The 14,467-nt window shown below is 35.8% G+C and overlaps 2 protein-coding genes across 12 annotated transcripts in view; both read left to right on the top strand.

The window, feature by feature from the left end:
* The first annotated feature begins 3,537 nt into the window (after nt 1-3,537).
* On the top strand, nt 3,538-5,740 carry LOC128161161 (high mobility group protein HMGI-C-like). Its single transcript, XM_052824388.1, has 4 exons — nt 3,538-3,939; nt 4,484-4,558; nt 5,088-5,126; nt 5,430-5,740. The coding sequence occupies exons 1-4, from the start codon at nt 3,847-3,849 to the stop codon at nt 5,466-5,468; spliced, it is 246 nt and encodes an 81-aa protein (XP_052680348.1). The 5' UTR covers nt 3,538-3,846; the 3' UTR covers nt 5,469-5,740.
* A 4,214-nt stretch (nt 5,741-9,954) lies between these two features.
* Nucleotides 9,955-14,467, top strand: part of LOC128158287 (membrane-associated guanylate kinase, WW and PDZ domain-containing protein 3-like) — a 32,919-nt gene continuing 28,406 nt past the window's right edge. For all 11 annotated transcript variants that reach the window (XM_052821062.1, XM_052821053.1, XM_052821055.1 and 8 more), the window contains exons 1-3: nt 9,955-10,600; nt 11,981-12,091; nt 13,261-13,380. In XM_052821062.1, the coding sequence (XP_052677022.1) occupies nt 10,249-10,600; nt 11,981-12,091; nt 13,261-13,380 (583 nt within the window). In that variant the 5' untranslated portion in view covers nt 9,955-10,248. The remainder of the gene's footprint in view (nt 10,601-11,980; nt 12,092-13,260; nt 13,381-14,467) is intronic.

The raw sequence follows: 14,467 nt of genomic DNA, 5'->3' as shown, positions 1-14,467 counted from the left end.
GTGTGATTTTTTTGACAATAATTTAGCTACTAATAGAAGAAGGAGGGGGGCTAACCAAGGACCAATGTATGGACGAGTTAAAGTTACATTTTCAGACAATACAACAAAAGTTTTATTAGCACACAGATTTATGTACATGTTACACACAAACACATTACAGATTCCACATGGTATGCACATTTCACATCTTTGTCACAACAGTCTATGCATCAATCCATTACATTTAAATTTAGAGGAACCACATGTAAATAATGAAAGACAGTTATGTAAAAAGTTAATTCCACAAGTCTGTTTAAAGCATGCGGGACATCCAGATTGTCTGTTCGAGCAGCACTGAGGTAAGTCACTTGCGCGCTTTGCTGTATGAATGTTCTTTTTTTTTTTTTTCGGTGTCAGGTTTAGGTAAGGGAGGATTATTCATCCCCTTTACATAACCCACTTCACTGTTAGTTTTACGCTGAAAGTACATCTCAAATTTGTTTTTAACACAAGCATGTCTCTTTGCACGGTAAGCGGAGGATTGTTTTCTCTGTCGATCACGGCTGTATTTCTCTTGTCTCCTTTTCAGTTGATGGGATACACGAGTACCACTTGGCAGTGGACTTCCGAGGGCAGAGCACTTGAGCGTAGTTGATTCTCCTGGACCATGGTTTAAGCGGTGGACTGCGGAGAAGATTTTAGGCCCAAAGTTGGCAGAACAGGTAATATTTTTGGGGTTCGACTTTGAATATCCTCTGTGTAAGGCCTCTGACTTTTGGGTGTTGGTTCCATATCGGGTGGTTGTAAGTGTATTTCTGTTAAACCGATAACTGACAAGTCCTCGTATGGTATCCTCATCCTCTTTAGTAGGGTGGAGTGTCCTGGCATGGGGTGGGAGGTACTCCTTCGGCCAACATTTTTCCGGGTGTCCCTTACACACAAAAGAATGATCGGCACATGTCCTGCCACATCTGCCAGCATAGCAGTCCACAATGGAATCTGTGGCATAACTCAGTGCATTCACCAGCTTTTCTGTGTCCCCACAATGCTTCTTGATGGCAAGGTCATACTCGGCTGAGCATCTCTTCATTAAATCAATGGAGAATTTTCGTTTTGTTCCTTGTCTGTCTGTCGCTGTTCTTCCTGGAAACATTCTCTCACTGAATTTGGCATTATCAATGGCCTTTTTCTGTGATTGTGCCAAATGACGGGTGTCACGGAGGGCCTCCACTGTCTGTCCGTGTACACCCATGGCCTTCTGGACTCCTCGGGAGGCTGCACTGTCTCCATCGGTAGTGATATGGCTGACGTATGTTGGCTCGGGGTCACTGAGGAATTCTTGACAAATTTCCTCAGTGGCCAGATCCTCTCTGCCGATGGGCTCATCTATCATTAGGGTGGCGGTGCATTTCCCAGGATGGTCTGGACATGTCCTTCCTATTACTCTGTTGTGACACAGCTTGTTCTTAAGTGCTATGCCTATGATTTTCTTTTCAGGCGTCACATTTTCGGATACAGTGTACGTCATCTGAGTTGCTGGCTGGAATGGTGTTCTGTCCCGCGACCAGTACAGCGGGTTATTATACCTCCCGTCCCCTTCTACTGGAATGGGTGTTTGGCGAGGGAATCCATGGCTCTCGAGAACGTCCTTAAGGTGAGCTCTTTCTCTCTGCAGGTCCTCCCTCACCATGTTGACAATCTGGGGTCCCACCTTGCTAGCAGTGTAATGCAAGCCTGTGTATGACGGGGCAGGACAGTTTAGAGCCATGAAGATTTCCTGTAGTGTGGTCCCCATTATTGGGTTGTCCATGAGTGCAACCCACAGTCCAATGTTTGGCTTTGCTGTCTTAGCCCCACGGGTCTCTGACTCTGTCTCCTCGTAAAGTTTCGTGCTCTCCGAGTGGAAGTTGCAGTAAATGCATTTTAGGGTCTCTTTCCAGCAGACGCCCTTCTGTTTTTCCCTTTCGAAGTCAAATTGTAAATTTGTTGGGCAGTTTGGGCTCTGCAGCATGTGCATATGGTATGCTGCATTGAACATGTCGCATGTTTTTCCAGCATGAAGCAGTCTATACGTGTCTCTTTCAGCCTCGGTGGTAGGGCTAGGCTGAGGCATGGTGCACGGTGTCTTGGTGCGGAGTTGCATTATGGTCTCTTTCGGCTCTGTATGCAGAACGTTGTCTCTTAAAATACATTCCCCTGTCTTGCTAATGTCTGTAGTTGTCTGTCCCCTGACATACTTGGACCCGCCTTGTCTTTTTTCCCATCCCTCATGAGGTGATCCCCTGCGACGGCCATCCCCGACTTTGAAATAACAGCTTTTGCTCTTGCTTTTTCCTCTCATACTATTGCTTTGGTTGCTTATAAATTGCTTTGCTTGCTCTCTTGCTTTACTCAGAATACTAAGCTTCAAGATTTGGGGCCCCCATTTAACAACAGCTTATCTATTACCCATGACTAATTCTTGTTTCTTCAGACTCTAATGGCCAGCTCTTGCTGACAGCACCATGGCAAATTGGGACTTCATGGCTGATTATGTTGGCAGATCCTGAACTCATTTGCAGTACAATGAAGACAAGGTAATTCTCCATGGTAACAACAGAAATTGGTAGGAAAAACACAACACAAATTTCAAGTTTAATAAGTTTAATTAGAGAAATATTCAATATTTCATATCAAAATCTGTATACTTCTCCCCCTAGAATTCCTCTTGAGCAACACAGAACCATATAAAACACAATTTTACACAATTCAACATTTAAACATTATTGTAGGAAAAAATCATTACAAATGACAAAACACAAGTTACTAAAAAATTGAAATTAAAATCACCCCTGATAGTACCTAATCAACATCACTTTATTGAAAACTGACCATTATTTTGTTTGGCCTCATTTACCAGATAAGGATATCAGAAAAATTTCTAATGTCAAAATCACATATATATATCTTTAAACTTTTTATTTCAATCATTAGAACAGCATTAGAAAATTTTTATTTTTTTTGCAGGTGTCATTACAGTAATTCAGTCCAGGTTCACGTCAAAACATGGCCGACGGGAAATAATTCCTGAGTTTTTTCCTTGTTTTCAGGACTTTCCTGGAGAGGTAGGTGTCCATTTTTTTTATGAGTTGTAAACTTGGGTATGTCTAATCAGAAAATAGAAATGAAAATTTTTTTTGAAACTGTTAACTATTTTTAATTTTTTTTCTTTAATATGGGGGTGATAAGGTCTTAGACATGGTTACAAAGCACCTGATTGACTTTGATGTAAACAAAATTTCACGCCTTGCTGGATGGGTAAGTATTTTTCTGTACTAAATTGTAAAGTAAGACTAGTACTACAAGATGTGAAAAGGTATTTTCTGAGAAGTTCATTTTGAATCAGTGATGACCATGTAAAGGTAGGTAATTTTGGTAAGAATATATAGGAGAATTTAATACTGTAGTGCAACCTATAACTAATTAGTTGAAGTATTGATTGTCCATAGCCTCGTTTTTGTATTCGTTGACCCGCTGACCACAAGTTGACCTGGTTTATGGAAGGTTGTGCCGTGTGAAGTTCTTTTAGTGCTTTTCATCGGATGAGCGAAACTAAGGAATGCGTGTGGGATTTTGCGTGATTTTTCGCGCGGAACGAAACTTTGGAAGGTCTCTAGATTTTACCGCAGTGTAAACGAATGTGACCTATATACGCATGGTGTATTTGGGTCGAATTCTCCAGCTGACTAGAACACGTTTCATTCATAGATTTCTACAATGGTTTGATCACCGTGGGTGACATCTTTTGCGTGGTGGCAATTAGCTGAATGAAACACTGACGTTCTAAGGTATTATCACGTGAGATATAGCATTACAGACATTTAAAGAATGGAGGGGGGAGAGAGTAGCAGCACGGACAAGGTAGCGGAGGAAGCCCCAAAGAGGGGCCGAGGGAGACCCCGGAAGGAAAAGACCGAGGAGGTAAGGCAGCGATTTCTGTCCTTTGTCTCGCCTGTCGGGTTCTCAGCTTTACGATACGGTTCCACAACAAAGGGACGGTCAGATACACGGAACCACGCTGTGGGATAGGGAGCGAGGATCGCGGCCTTATCTCCACTGCTTGTTTTTCTGTGGCCCGTCGACCCCAAGTCTTCCATTCTTTGATTGATTTATCTTCTAGTTATTTTTTTTTCCAAGACAGGAATTTTTATTAGAACTGTATGGTAATGATTTATCGGCATTTAAAAATACTTTCAGGTTGTGACAACTTTAAATATTTTAGATATTTTCGTCCTCTATCTAATGCACTTGTCAAAATGAAACAACGCCAATATTTACACAATGTATTTTCTTATCTCTGCATTTACTTGTTTTACTTTCTAGGAAAGATCGTCATTTTTTTTTTACCTCCCCAAACTTATCGTGCAGCGAATGTTGCGCATTTACGTTTTACATATAACAATGGAACAATGAAGTTCAGGTTCCTTTGTTCTCGGGTGTGAGCATTCTGTTCTTTGTTTTGCAGCCCGACGACGCTGAACCTAAACCAAAGAGGCCCCGGGGACGACCCAAGGGCACCTTTAAAAAGCCAAGACCCACGGTACAAAAAGAGAAAGCGCTCTTGAAAGTTGACATCTTGTTAGATTTCAAAGTATTTTGAAGGGGGAGCTTTTCTTGGTATAATATGACCCAGTGAACATGCACTGTGAGATAAACATCCGCTGCTATCTGGGTCAGATTATCGGGGGCAAGTTCTTTGTGTGGTTAGCTTGTCAACAAAAATAACGCGGGAAAACATTATTTTTTGTCCAAAAAAACCAACAACGCAGAAATGCATTGTTCGAAAAGAGAGAGAGAGAGAGAGAGAGAGAGAGAGAGAGAGAGAGAGAGAGAGAGAGAGAGAGAGAATATTCATCAAGCCCGTAAGGAACTGTTGGGGATGTGTGCAAACAATAACCCTTATTAATAGCAATACTGAGGACTTTCCATGCCTCTCCCAAGATTAATAAGTTATGATAACATACTTAAACACAGTCGCTCCGATGTAAATCTCTCTCTACGGCTTACGTATTAATCTGTCTTCTTTTAGCGCTGAATTATATTCTTGTCCTGTTGTTTTTATATTTCAGGAGGAAAAGCCCAAAGGATCACGAGGAAGACCCCGTAAGGTACAGAGATACAGAGATATTTATCTTTATTCATTAAAATTTCAATAAAAACAATAACAACAATATATAAACAAATCAGACAAGAAAACACAATACAAAAACTTATCAATAAACATATTAAATACCTGAAAAAAAAATGCTCAATAATATTAAGTCATCACTATTCATCTACTTACACTACAAAAGCAAAAAAAAAATTAAAAAAAACAACAAAATGTAGAAAAATAAGTAAGCGATGCAACGTTTGTTGAACAAGATATCACTGAGCAGTGATTTGATTGGGTATGTTTTCTTTCTCTCTAGGATGCAGAATCTCCCAAAAAGACAGAAAAAAAGAGTTAATCTGTGGTGTCAGCTCGCGTTCCTTTGGCCTGGACAATTGACCGTGTGTTGATCAAAAACTGAAATATGTAAATGTGTTCAAATGTATAAGAGCCGTGTAGTTTAGATTTTTTAAAATTGACTTTCCATTTCACCCCTGATCATTGCTTCAGTCATTACATATACTGTATAACCTTTGCCTCATGCTTCATTTCCCATGTAACGCCTCTCATTAATGTAACCTCATGACGTCATCTTCATTAATAAATCACGCATGTATTCATCTCCATCAATATATTGTTGTTTTATTTTGTTTGTTGATTGTTCTTAAATCACTAGTATGCAGACAAGAACTGAAAATGCGGTGCAAAATAGTTTTCTGGGTTTTTTTTCAACAGAGATTAGGTGTTTTTTCCTCCTATTGTGTTCAAAATAATCCCAGGGTCTGTCAGTGCACATAGACCCAGTTTATATTAACAAATTATTAAACATATTCAGAAATACATGAGACATACATACCTTTTTTCTTACAATTCTCTATGATAAATATCCATGACTAAGATGGAATTTCAGATTCTTTAATCAAAACACATAAAGTCAATCAAACACCTCTGGGTTCAGATGATATGAAATGTTGGGAGTTATTCCTCTTTTATGAAATCCATTGCGATGGGTCTCTATTACTTCCCTTGATCTCAGTTGGGAGTCGGTAAAGCAATTGCTACTGAAACAGGATATTCGGATAGATTCCACTTCCAGCGTATACGTGTACATGTATAAGCATTGAAAATGTGTTATTGTTTTTGTAAGAGCACTCGGCCAAGGTAGATGAGTCCTTCCTGTATCACATTTTAGGCGCCGACGTGATCAACAGTTCTGGATACTCAATGGCCGTTACTCATATTCTACTTAGATAGGAGGAGACTGTTTTACCAATAACCAGAAGTTATGTCAGTTGTGCTCCATTGATTCAACCAGTGGCAACTTGTTGTCTTTTAGCCAGAGATAATGGCAAATATTTGATTAAGTTCATAAAGGAAATACGAAATGGTTTCTAGAAGGAGGAATCCACAGCACCTATTACCGTTTCTTCGTGCTTCTCATGCGCGGATCCAGAAAGTGTTTTCAGGAGGGGTCCGAAGGATAAATGCCGGGGAGTCCGAAACATATTTTCGGAAATTTTGCAAAGTGAATTCAAGAAATTTGAATTTTCGAAGGGGAGACCCCTCCAGATCCGCGTTAGGTCAGCGTATGCTTCTTATTTGACTCCTATTTTTCTTTTTCATTCTAACGCTATGTTGAACGCTAATGCCCTGCCCCCCCCCCCCCCCCCCCAGCGGTTCCAAAATTGAGAGGTGAACAGATTCTTGATAAACTACGTATGTTATTATACAAGAACTTCTCATAAACTGACACCTTCTTGCTTTTGAGACTTAAGTTTATATATATAGTTTCGTTACGTTAATTTCTTCAGCAACCAAAAAGAAGCACCTGCCCCCGGGTATGTAAATTTCGTATTGCCTATCAATGAGTGTTTGTTGATAACAAAACATGTTGGTCGTGTAAACCAGGTTGAATTGAAAAAAAAAATGATATAGTTTTTTGTAGTAACATCTTGTACATGCATATTCTTCATCATGATCCCTGATTTTATACATAATGCTAAATAGTTAATTCAAGGAAACTTCAATTCTTTTGTTAGCTCATGTATTTCAAACTGAAAAATCAATGTCCAAAAATCGTTAAATTTATTCTTTTCTAAATACTTCTCCACGCAAGTAAAAATAAAGTCCATCGTTTTGTAATAGATGGAGAAATATCTACCTATAAAAAGAAATGATGTGGGTTTTTTTTTCTTATATGTCTTCAAGTGTCTATGTGAAAACCTGTTTAACAAATAAATGCATAAAAATGTCATGCCTTGACTTTACACAAATTAAAAAAAAATCCTGTTTGCATTACCGTTTATATTAATCCTGTCCTAAAATACAATCACGTATACCTGCGATTTTGAAAGTGGAGACAAAGAGGCAAATTGTGTTAATTTTAGGGCCGGGCTGAAGGATGTATGTGTGTGGGACTGAAGGGTAATATATATACTAAGGCCAGTAAAAAAAAATAAACGTTGAGCTGTTAACATGCAGTTATCATTGGGTTGGCAATAAAAGAAAATGGACCCAGGCTGAAAACTGTCTCCCCCGCTTCCTAATTAATGTAGGATTTAAATGGAATTATCAATGGTAAATATGAGAGATCGTTACACAAATTATCGCGTTTTAAATTTATTTATAAATTCAATTTCATTCATTTTTAATAGACAGTTCGAATTGGATTTGTCTGTTTTGTTTGGTAATTGTTCATATTATGTTCACAAATTATCACATGATTTTAAAAGCACTAAAATTGTATGTATACAACTATAAAAGATAAGTTTATGCATGTAACAAGAGAAGTGTATACGAGGGTCAATCAAAAAATACTAAGACAATGTGGCTGTTTATCATATATTTTTCATGAAAGTCATACTTAACAGATTAATCTGTGCACCAACACTTATGTTATTGATATGCAAAGTTTTAGTCCATTTGATGAAATGGTATTTTTGTTACCCCTTTTTAAAAACAACATGTTTTGTCACCACGACGCACGGTAACATTCAAAACATGACGTCAAGATAAAACACGCACAGTTTATAGATATACCCCATCTTTATATCGCGCTTAGTCTCTTGTGCCTTTCTCCTTACAATTTAAAATGGCACTGAACCACTTAACATCTTATTTGCACACATTTGTACGAGAATCATAAGTCAGTTCTTCAAAGTTTTCATTTTCTAACCGTGTATCTCTTAGTTTACAGTAAGGATAATCCTGAACGTCGGTGGACGTTACTTCTTTTTTGACCAAATATTTACAGATATTCTACTCTATTTCGGACTTTTTTATATTCAAAATACAATGACCACCCCCACAAAATTGATTACAGTTAAACACAAACTTGCAAATAATTGTTGACTTATTTTTTGCACCATTGAGCATTTTCACAGCTTGTATTGGTTTTTCATGAGTTAAATACATTTTATTTGTACTTCTCGTTGCGCCGTGATGTCCGGCGACGTCGATGATTTTAGTCAATTCTAAATAGGACTATCTGACTTTAGTTAATATTATCTGTTCGACAAAACAATATATCCCATCATTTTTTAGTACATAGAATACCATGAACTATATTAAATTTGAAGTTTCAATATTATTTGGTTTTAAGCCCAATTTATGGAGATATTACTTTCAACATAATATGGTTTATTATTGACATAACACACATTTTGACTGTGCGCCGTGACCTCATTTTTGCAGGATTAAATTCTAAATAATTCTTAGAAATAAAGAAATTTATTCACTTTTTTTCTTGCAAATTGTTTGAAACTATTGTTAAATTATGTCTACCAAATTTAGTAATGATATGACGTTAAGTAACATAGATATGACAAAAGTCTTCGTATCTTTTTATTGACCCTCGTATAGTGATTGATTTTACATGATATCCAATGAAAGCCAAAACTGGAGTATTTCTAAAGGGGTCTCTCACAATTGGAAAATAACACTCAATTTATAGATGTAAATTCTAACAGTATAGATGATGAAACTCATTTTTTGGATTACATGTGGAAAATATGATCAAAAAAGAACAGAAATTTCCAAAATTTTCAGCTATAGATAATGAGCAAAAAAATTTTTGGTTACTCAATATTGACAAAGAGATTCTGAATTTTGTGGACGAATTTATAAATAATAGCATGCTATAGTACCACTTTTCACTGAAATGATACAAAATTGTTTGTCATTTACTACAATTGTTATACTTTAACAATTTGATGATGTTCATTTGCATATCTTTCAGGGCTTTCTCTTGTAGTTATAATAATGTCATACGTGTCTGTTCTGGACTCTGATTTGAAATAATTGTTCTGATTTTGTTCGGTTCTGTATACAACCCAGCAGGTGCTTATACAATATCTAAACTTGGTTGAAATGTGGTTGAATTTTCATCATTTCACTTTTCATATAGTTGTAGCTAGGCGGCGAGTATGTGTCATTTTAGCTTGCACAGCCTCTGAACCCGAGTAGTTTCTAAAATTTGCAATTACCGTATATGAAATTAGTCAGTTATTGCTATCACATGAAATAAATGCAATATCATAAATAAAATTTAAGTGAAAGAAAAACAAACAAAAATTTTAACTGATCAATGTATATAATGGTCCTCCAAATATCGCCCTTTAAAATTTTTGATCCGCTCACAAATTTATCATGCATGCCCGCCCACTTAACGACATTAGGAATAATGATAAAAAAAAATTATCAAGAACTAGTATTTTATTGTATTTTATGCCAATGAAAAAGAATGGATGTTTTGAATTTTTGCAAAGATTTTAAGAGTTATAAGATGTAAAGATAAATTTTTTGCGACAATCGCCTATTGGCTTTTCGCGCATGCGCATATCATTGTATACTTCGTAATGTTTTGAATGTAGGGCGGAAGATTAAGTGATTTTTGGACCCTTTCGTTTTATATATCGCCCTTTCCATTAATGTTTGTGTGTTTTTGTTGAGTACTTTATGTTCCCGGTCTGCTTGTTACGTCGTTTATGCTAAGAAAAATGTGATATTTATATGCTTTACTTTGGGACGATGTACCCCCTCTGCAGTGAACATGGAGAAAATCCGAGTGTTAGCTGTCAAAGGTATTTCAGCTCATTAAAATGTAAGTGCATCTGCAGATCCACTGTAGGTACCGAATAATGTCTTATCCGAATTCAAACTCCTATACAAACAAACCTCCGCCGTTAGCCCCAAAACGCCGAGAGCAGAGACATTGGTCCCAGTGTATCAATGAGACGGTCGTGTCAACGGGACAGGAGGATGGCCTGGGGGTCACGCTGTCTGGTGGGGCAGACAACGGACAGTTCGTGTGGATAGACACCATCAGGGAGGACCATCTTACATATCACAGCGGAAAGCTGCACATAGACGATATACTCCTAGAGATCCAAGGACAGAAGGTGGCTGGTTATACATTAAAGGATGCCAACTTTTGGCTCAAACAGGTCAGCCAGAATGGGGCACCTGTCATGATCAAGAGTATCAAAATAGGTAAGATTCTGACAAATTGTTGTCATCAGATGTGGTAAATATCATCATTCAAATATTGGACATTGTGTGTGTTTAATATTTCATTTTTGATTGATATTGACCCAGTTGATGTCAAATTGCTAACTTTTGCACTAATAGAAGACGAATAAAAAATTTAAAATCTACGTGTGGTTTTATAGAAACAATGCATCTGAAGTGCTACAATATTATTTTTTTTGTTCATTTTATTCAAATTGTAAAAACACAGCATCAGATGATAAAGATTTGATATATAAAAGCTCTTGTTGATACCTTTAACACACACATTGCACTACATCTATGTTTCAATTAATATACATATATGTACTATCTCTGTGAACAGGTAATGGTGTACAGTATTAAAAGTATAATATGTAAACGGTGTGACCGTTGGACCGAGCGCATATTTAACACAGTGCAGTTTGATTTTTGTAGAATAAAATTTATTTGAAATCCACACAGTAAGATCCGCCTGGTTGCCTACTCAAAGCATTAGCCAAAGTTTAACGAAACGTCGCGTGCTCAGTCTACATTATGACGTCATGTTTCAAACGTAATACACGTTTTGTCTTCGGAAATAGCCGAAGAGAGTTACGATATTCCGAATTTTTTTTTAAATTTCTTCTTTCATTGTTATCAATTTAATTCATATAAATGCTGCGGTAATAAAATTGAATACTTTATTCAGTATCTAAAAGACCAGTTCCTTGATATTAATGTTTTTATTTTCCATCTGATAATTTGGTAAGACATACATAGAACTAGTCGTGTTTCTTGACTAAAGCACTATTGAAACTTATCCCGTGTCCTCTTTTATTTCTTTTGATTCAAATTACCTTCTATTGAAACACTGGAACATTTTAACCGAGTTTATGGGCAACAAACATCGATAAGTACCGGTCAAACAATGATCGAACTAACTTTTTAAAAACAAAATGGCTGCCAATATGGCGGCGCCCAGGGCTGGAAGAATTTTTTTTTGGCCTTAGTACCCCTGATTCAACTTTCTTTTTTTCACTGATTTTGTTATATATACGTGTTACCATTAATCCTCGCTTCGCTCGGTATAAGTATATTGCATTACGATATAGATTTTTAACATTCACTGAACAACTCAATATGATATATATCATATATTATAATGATATTTATATTATTTTATTTACAACTTTTCTGTTATACATGACAATAATCTTTATCACTTTAGTCAATAATGATATTTTAGAGGCATTTTTAGTTATTTTTATGTGAAAGTAAAGTGAAGTGTAATGTCCAAGTATTGATATCTATATTTTTAAATTTTGTTTTAAAAAAAACATGTTTTACATTTGCGTGATAAGCATAACTGTATTGGTTTTTCAGGTTTACCCAAAGAACTTCGTCAGTTTTTGACTTCTCGATTTCCGAAGGGTTCTGTTGACCATGAACTGCAGCAGACAATTCGGGATAATTTGTATCTGCGGACAGTACCATGTAAGTGAACGCTTCTTAAGGTAGTCCATCCATAAAAATCACATTCATATCTAAAAGGTTGCAAGTTCGATCACTAAAATCTTAGTATGATTTTAAGGGGTTTATTGAATAATAAAGATTCCCCTCTGCAATTAAAAAAAAATATTGAATATTAACAAATTTATCATATGTTGACGTTTACATTGAAGTCTATGAGAAAAATGCATTTTTAAGTATATTGTTTTAGTACAAGTAATTTCTCCACATTTCTCTTGGTAAAACGTTGCATAAATTTACCCTTTATTTGAATATGCTAAAAAAAATTCATAATTGACCATACATATTTGATTTTTTAAAATTTTTGTAAAGGGTAGACAACTCTTTTAAAAAGTTTTCAGTGAAAAAAGTTCAATTACCTAACTACATACATACCCCCGAGTTTGGTTTTTGTCAACCTCATAATAACTTTAAAAGATGTATTTGATGTAGTATAGATCAATCAAAATTGTTAAATTCGTCTTAGTTATGGATGGACTACCTTAAAGCCAAGAAAGAAAAGCTGGTTAGGTTTTGATGCATGCTATGTTGATTACTTTGCATTATATAAAAAGTAAACTGTAGTTGCTTGATACTTAAACAGAAATAGAGACAAGAAAACATTCAGAGGTTTTTAATCTTCTCAAGTCTTGGTTTTATATGACCATTTGATTTTTTGTTATTATAAATTAATTTGATTAGTTGCATAAAAAAGTCATCATTTAACTAGAAATTTTATACAATTTTAATTTTCTTGCTGGATAAACAATATCTGAATATTAAGTATTAATGGTCCACATTTATTTTGTGCTGTATTTTGAAAGAGAAAAAATTAACCCTAATTGTATATTCTCCTTGATTAATATCATTGTGAAAGAAAAAGCTAGATCCAACAGCCATGAGATAGTCTTAGAGAATGGCTGGTTTATTCCTTACACTTTTATAAGATTATTTCAAAAACTTTGATGGTCAAACATTGCAGATTTAGAAATTTTAAAGATAATCATATTATTAAATTTTCATAATAGTGTATATTAACCTGTATCAGTGTCTAAATGTCCCATTCAGCATTAGATAAAGGTAGACAAATTATAGAAATATAGACATTATTTAGACGATTGAGTAAATTGGGCACATGTTTTATTGTTTTTTAGGTACGACCAGGCAACCAAGACCAGGAGAACAGAATGGTGTAGATTACACATTCCTGTCCATTGAGGAATTCAACCAGTTAGAGAAAAGTGGTTGTCTCCTAGAAAGTGGCCTGTATGATGGTATGTAACTGTTCAGTGCATGGTCTTATGAGAACATTTAAAGGGAGTGGGTTTTATGTCAGTATTTGATTGTTAAATTAGTGCTATATAAAACATTTTTTATATGAAGTAATCAAAGTTGTTTACCTGTCTGATGGTATGTTATTGTTTAGACTGGGTTATTGTGAAAGTATACCAGTATTACTTCTAAAAATTGTGTATTCTCTTATTGTTAAGTTTGGTTCAAGTATTTTATTAGTAAGTATTTTCTTTTAGAGAGTGGTTAATTGTTATATTATGGTATGTTAGTGTACATGTTAGATTTATCATGTACCGTATTTTTCGGGGCATATGCCGATGTGGGGCATAGGCCGAATTGCTCATTTTCAGACAAAATTCAGGAAAAATCCATAGACTAGCCGAATTGGGGGATAGGCCGATTTTCAATCGATGATTTCTATGGTGAAAGTATGACCGCTGCATGATGAAGGAATTTAAGTTGACGTATTAAGTATATACTTTCAGAATATCGATGTAGAAAGTCAAAAGAGTAATTAAAGTTATTAAATTTGCTTAACATATATATTTTAAACATTTAAAAAAAATATAATTGTGTTTTGTGGCTGTTTGGTCTCTTCCGTATTCGTCGGTATATATCGTTAGGTATCGTAATGTTACATAATGTAAATTTAATTGCAACACCAAACTCTGTGGTACTGTCTGATAGAACTAAGTATGATATTTTACCAAACCTTTTATATTTTTATTAAAACCTTACTGCTCAATTTCATTTAATCAAGTAATACTTTGAAAGCTACTTGTAGATCGGGGTATGGCGTCCATTAGCTCAACACGTGGTTTCATATTCAAATAGAGTTATCTCCCGTAATCGCATGAATGAGAAAACGAAATACCACACATAAAATATTTAATTTGTGTTCTTTTCCATTAATAAATTAAAAAGTGACTTGCCGTTATGCAAAGAAGTTGTAATGTTAAAAACACAATTAATGCGGTGAGGTGTAAGGGTGTACACTACGTGCCCCCAGGCTGTGTTTTAGTCACGGGTTTCACACCTTTGTATATACACACGACACCAGAATACCGT

The sequence above is a fragment of the Crassostrea angulata genome, chromosome 8 (genome assembly GCF_025612915.1).
Source record: "Crassostrea angulata isolate pt1a10 chromosome 8, ASM2561291v2, whole genome shotgun sequence".
Taxonomy (NCBI): domain Eukaryota; kingdom Metazoa; phylum Mollusca; class Bivalvia; order Ostreida; family Ostreidae; genus Magallana; species Magallana angulata.
The sequence above is the reverse complement of the archived record's forward strand: the minus strand, read 5'-3'. Positions and strand labels throughout refer to the sequence as shown.

Bases quoted from the DNA above. Each gene is read 5' to 3' on its own strand.
- LOC128161161 (XM_052824388.1), top strand. From the start codon at position 3,847: ATGGAGGGGGGAGAGAGTAGCAGCACGGACAAGGTAGCGGAGGAAGCC. The intron at 3,940-4,483 runs GTAAGGCAGCGA...TTTGTTTTGCAG, and splicing joins GGAAGGAAAAGACCGAGGAG to CCCGACGACGCTGAACCTAA. The intron at 4,559-5,087 runs GTACAAAAAGAG...TTTATATTTCAG, and splicing joins TTAAAAAGCCAAGACCCACG to GAGGAAAAGCCCAAAGGATC.